Below are 6,000 nucleotides of genomic sequence, written 5' to 3'. Positions count from 1 at the left end.
AGAAACGTTCAGGTGACTTCATCCCTCAGTCGTCACCACATCCTGGATCTTTGTCCCGGAATCTAAAAACACAAAGCTCTGTAGTATCCCCGTAAGACTCTGTCGCCATGGTAACAACTGCTACTCAGTGGGAACAACAATACCCGTTTAATGAAAAGATTCTTTTTTTCTGATGGAATTCAATAGCAGGCTCGGTCCTTCATTCAATGCAAACATAGTGTCAGGAAATGACGAGCATGGCCTCGTGCTCATGAAGACTATATAAACCGTTACCGTTCTTCTTTTTTCATCCCCCGCTATAGGTCATGCAAATGATAGACGTATATCGTATATCTTAGCGACACGTGATAAATGTTTGAATACATATGAGTCACAGAGACATTGCCAATTAAATAAAGAGATTTATTCACTTAACAACAAGACCGACAGCATAAACTACACAAGTGCAGAGGTCTGTGAAAATGCATGTTAGCATATTAGCATCTCGTGTCATCACCCAAAAGAATGACTGCACAACTCAGTTCAACAATAATAGTACAAGCATGCAACAAATTAATTTCTTCCCATTTTAAACATTTACTCATGATTCCCAGGTTGCTTATAGTCCACATGGCCTGCAGCTGTATTCCAGGTGCTTGTAAACACTAAAACACCCTCCGTGGGGTCCCTCTGTGCTGTGTGTGCATCAGACTATTCATAATATTCATCATTTCAGTGTCAAATTGAAGCTGTGTTCATGGAGCTGACACAATGGAGCTTGATCAGATAAGAAGGCACGAGCAGCGGTGGCGGATTTTCCTTCACTTTTTAAAACCTGCTTCAGCCTGCAGTGGTTTTCACCGCTGTGGTACAAAGATCAGGTTTCCAATGTGGATGCAGAAAGCTGCATAGATACGCAGCATGCTTGTGCACATGGGTGCCGCACAAACATTTCATAATCTTTCAACGAAATTAGGAAAGAAAACCATTTTCTTTAAAATTCTCGTATCTGTCATTATAATGCAGACCCCCTGGACGATTATAAAAATCAAGCTACGCCTGAGAAGTTCAAACATTTACGTTCAAATACACAATTTGACATTTGATAATATTGTAATAAAGATTATTTAATGATTGGCCTTTTAGGAAAACCACCACCAGCTTAGACACTATGAAAGATGAATGCAACAGGCCAGCAGAATCGTTTCAGTTCTGAAAGAAAATGACTACAGAGTTTAACTATTTCTATGGAATGAAAGAAAAAAAATAGAACTGCACAAATAAGAGACTGTATTATGACACAAATAAAAAACAACCACATTTCTCACCTATTACACTATTATGTTTCCATTGCTTTCATCCAATTCTGTTGTTCACCAGCTGTATGAAAGTTCATCTGTGATACAAAATCCCTCCGGGATTATTTACATTGGAAGAAAAGTGTATGGCTCCGATGTAAGCAAGGTGAATCAATACGCCTCATCCTGTGATACGTAGTGATGGAGAATCCTCAATGGCTGATCCTCAAAGAGCTTCAGAAAGTAGCTGACAGCAGTCGTTAGAAGTCAATATCTTAGGCTCCAGAGGATAAATCAAAGAGTCAGATTTGTAGCATTTCTGGGGAAGGCTCTGACTATGTTTAGAGTAAAAAACTGTACAGAGAACAACACTGGTTTTTAGTGCATGAATACTTGTGAAAAATGATATTTTAAAAAGCTGATTAGAGACAACTAGAGACACAATTAATGAATATGATGGACTGAAGTGATCAACTGTTGGTGTATGTCATACAGTGTAGTTATGTCTAGAAACTATTATTTATGCTTTTTTAGTAAGACTAGCTGCTTGTCAATGATTATTGTTAAACCAAAACACTGTTTTAAATCCAAAAAAATCTATTTTTACAATAAACCTTTCAAAAATGTAAATGAAAAAAATTATTAGTCAAGGAAAATACAAAGTAAAACAGTCACTCATCTACTTCTGAGATGAAATATATAGCAATTTTTTATTCGAATGAACGACAAATGAACAAAAAAACTAAGCAACTAAATACTGAACTGTTACATTGGCAGATCATGTGCTCTGTGTGGTCTTCTTAAACTCTTTTACAGGCATTTGAACCTCACTCACAGTTTGCGTTTATTACAATTGGTGAAAGTTCTCTAATACTGAAAAAACGCAGCCAGTGTCAGTACATTTTTTCATGTAGTTAATGACCCACGAAGAGCAAGTTTCAATATAATGAAAAGCTTCACCAAACACCTTGTACGAGAGAAACCTTGAAACCTTTAATAATGATAAGGGTCCATAACTGCATTAAAGTCACGTGTCACAGGTTTTGTGCTTTTACTGAGTTAAGCCTTTTATAGTTTTAATTTCTCGTAAAAAGTTGAAACAGACTTACTTGATTTAAAAAAACAAAAAACAAACATTAAATGACACGTGAAATTGAAATTTACTGCAGTAGAAAACCATGCATAAACTCATGTTTGGACAACAGTACCTGTCGTTTTAGACGGTAAAGAGTCAAACCTTATTTTACACCTGTTACACCAAAGCCAACAAACAATTGGACACAAACACTGATTCCTCACTTGGAGGAAAAAAAAAAAAACTTATTTTGTGTGTTTTTCAGTTTACTTTCAAGAAAACTTTGCCATTTATAACTTTTTGTTGCTTCTTCGCAGGTTCAGCTTCTTCCCTGCTTTGCAGCTGCTCATTATAAATAAAGAACACTATATACTGGTCATGAATTAAGCAAAAAAGAAAAAGAAAGCTCCATGAAAATTAAACTCTTTTAAATAATTCACCTTAAGTATATTTAACACATACTGTCAATGACTTCTGTTCAACAGTCTTTTTCATGATTGCGTTTTTCTCCAGAGGCTCTTCCAGATGATCCTAATGTCAGACATAAGTGGAGAAGCTATATTTGACAGAGCTGCTGTGTGGAGCTTCATGGGCAATCGGGGATAATGAGGCTGCGTTGGATCACCACATCAGCACAGAGGGAATGACCTGCATGCATTATAATGAATGAAAGGGGATAGAAACCATCGTCCGAGACTCACAACGCAGAAAGAGATACAACTTGGCAAAATGAACGGCCACACTGAAGATCCAGGTAAAGGTATCTCCCACAATCGTCCCTTTGTGTACACACTTTGGAGTGAAAACACAGTTAAACAAGTAATAACACATTGGATTTCTCTTCTGTTCTTGTCCAAATGATTGAGACATGCGTCCTCATCCCTTCTCCCTTTTCTACAGGATTGCTGTGGTCAAATGCTTGGTCACAGAAACATGGTACAGGGTTATTCTGTGGGGGTGGCGACTGGACTGAGGATGGGGGTCGGTAAGTCTGTAATGGGACAAAAGGGTGAGATGGCCTTGTGGCTGTAGTACTCCACTACTTGCTTGGGCACCTCTGCAAGCACACACTTGGCCAGAGCTGCAGGGGAGGCCTGCAACAGAAACACAGAGAAAGGTTCCCAATAAAATTGAATTGTTTTAGGAGAAAGTTCAATTCAAGTCAGCTTGACAATGATAAAACTCAATTCCTTAATTGCATTTTTACAATTAACCATGGGTTTAATACTGGTCTGCAGTAGGCAAAAATCATCAAAAGGATGAAGAGCAGAAGTGAAACATGTTTCAGCAATATCACACAAGAGGGAGTGCTGTTGTGATGAAATATCAGCACCGGTGTGATTCGATCTTGTTAGATGTCTGAAGCTAAGCAGGTCTGGGCCTGGTTAGTAGATGGTGCCACAGTGGGGAACAGTCACCCTAGTGGTATCTGTCATTGTGTCCTTGGGCAGGGCACTTCACCGACATTGCCTAGTATGAATGTAGCGTGTGAGTGAGATGATTGATGGCGTACAATAGTAGCTTAACGCCACTAAGTGTGGAGATAAAGAATAATGCCTTAATTCTGTGAAGCGACTTTGAGTGTCCAAAAAAGCGCTATATAAAAATTCTGTATTATTATTGTAGGCACGAGGCTGATTGCGGTAGATAATCACACCAGTGCTGATATTTCACACAACAGCACAACCTCGAGTGTGATGTTGCTTTTATACAACAGTTGTCCAAGTGCATTTTATTAGTTAACGGTAATAAGTGACAAAAGATTATGATTCGTTTGTTTATTCAATCATTTGGCTGCACCAAAGAGCACACAGCACAGGCTACGTTCACACTGCAGGCAAATGCGACCAAAATCTGATCGTTTTGCACATATGCGACCTGTATCCAATCTGTTAAAGACAGTGTGAACAGCACAATTCCGAATTTAATTAAGTCTGCATCATTGAAGACACTGACATGTCTATCTCACCACTGTTGACTCCGAATCCAAACAGTCTGTTATAAAGATGTAGCAGCCATCAAGGCAAATGGCTAACAATAAACTTGGCTCTCTTCTTTTTCACTCTCCTTAAAGCTATCTAGTGCTGACTTATTTTTGGAAAGAACATTTGTCAGCGCAACACACAGTCCTACACTGGACGCCTCCATGTTTACTTCAGTAAACACCGTATGTGCCTGCAGGGTCATGGGTCACCTTAGGACTGTCACTTTAGGATCGCATTCCGTTCATACTCCAAATTGATTTAAGACATATTTAATATGTAAAATGAACGATCACACACAAAATCGTAGTTTTGGAAAAAAAGCCAAATTGTGCGTTAAGACCTGCAGTGTGGACGTAGTGACAGTGTACTATGGTGTGTAGCCCATGATGTAACGGTAATCAACGCTATTTAGATCAGCTGTACAGTGGAGTGATATGATTCGGAAGAAGTCCCAGTGTGTTGTTGGCCTATATCAGCACTCTTCAGATTCAGATTCAGAAAACTTTATCTATCCCCGAGGGGCAATTCAGTTTGCAGTAGTGGGTTGGGTTGTGGCAAATGACAACATTACACACACATCCACATTTCAACTTGTCAGTCAGTCACTGTGCAGGAGAAAAACAGACAGCCATGAAGTAGCTACAGCAGTCACGACATTGCGATAAAGTGCAATAGTGGCAATAAATAAATAAAAATAGATTCAACCATAAAAAACAGTATGTGAGACACATCTCTTGGAATGTCTGCGGTCCAATCAAATCACTTGGTCGGAACTAATTGTTGTATAATCATATTTAACTACGAACAAATGCAACACTAATGACCTGGAACCTGCAGGGAAAGCTTGAGCCCTGTCATAGGTTTTACTTTGACACGTACCCCTCACCTCAGTATTGTTGCAGAGCCATTCATGGAAACACTAACTCCCTAATGGCAGAGGCCTCTTTGAACCAGATAAGGCTGAATGATTTCAAGCAGCACAACAAGCAGTTTCTCTTCGACCTTGGCCTCTAAACACTCCACATCTCAGTCCAATTAAGAAGCAGTTGGATGGGCTAGACAAATCAAGTCGATTCATGGAGGCTCCGTGAATGGGTAGCGCATGATTTAAAGTGCCCCAGCTGTTTTAGAAGCACTGAGGTTATCGAGGTTATCTAGAGAGGCAGGTGGTCATAATTCTGTGTTTAATCTATGTTTAATAGGTGCACTAAAAAGCTATGCATGCTATGCTTCTGGCATTTTATGCCCATTTGATATTTTCTAATAACTAAAAGTCTGAAGCACTTGGTACGAAATTCATCGAGTAACTCCTTGCAATAGAAACTAGAAAAGCACTCGGAGAGGGCAGACCTCCGCCAAGCTGCTCATTTCCATTCATTCTTATGTTGTAGCCCTGCATTGACTTTATATACACTATTAGATTCATTGATAATCAAAACATACCTTTAGCATTTGAAATAACGATATTATTAAATAGTTATTAAAATATTGCAACCTTTATACAAATCATGATCTGTGAGAGTCAGTTATATTTTTGTTATTCTTGTTCTTTTTTATTTCAAAAGTAAACTTGGTCATCTTAACAGTGTTGTGGTCTTGCTTATGCTAGTCCAAAGTTTTACGGTTGGCAACCAAGGCAAGGGGCATTACCGCCCAAAGTTCT

The 6,000-nt window shown here is 38.9% G+C and overlaps 1 protein-coding gene across 1 annotated transcript in view; it reads right to left on the bottom strand.

The window, feature by feature from the left end:
* Positions 1–565: 565 nt before the first annotated feature.
* Positions 566–6,000, bottom strand: part of cpne7 (copine VII) — a 39,208-nt gene continuing 33,773 nt past the window's right edge. Inside the window, exon 17 of the mRNA XM_028438883.1 lies at positions 566–3,446. Coding sequence (XP_028294684.1) covers positions 3,297–3,446 — 150 coding nt within the window. The 3' untranslated portion in view covers positions 566–3,296. The remainder of the gene's footprint in view (positions 3,447–6,000) is intronic.

This window comes from Gouania willdenowi, chromosome 3 (assembly GCF_900634775.1).
Source record: "Gouania willdenowi chromosome 3, fGouWil2.1, whole genome shotgun sequence".
Taxonomy (NCBI): Eukaryota; Metazoa; Chordata; class Actinopteri; order Blenniiformes; family Gobiesocidae; genus Gouania; species Gouania willdenowi.
This window is presented reverse-complemented; position numbering and strand designations above follow the sequence as displayed.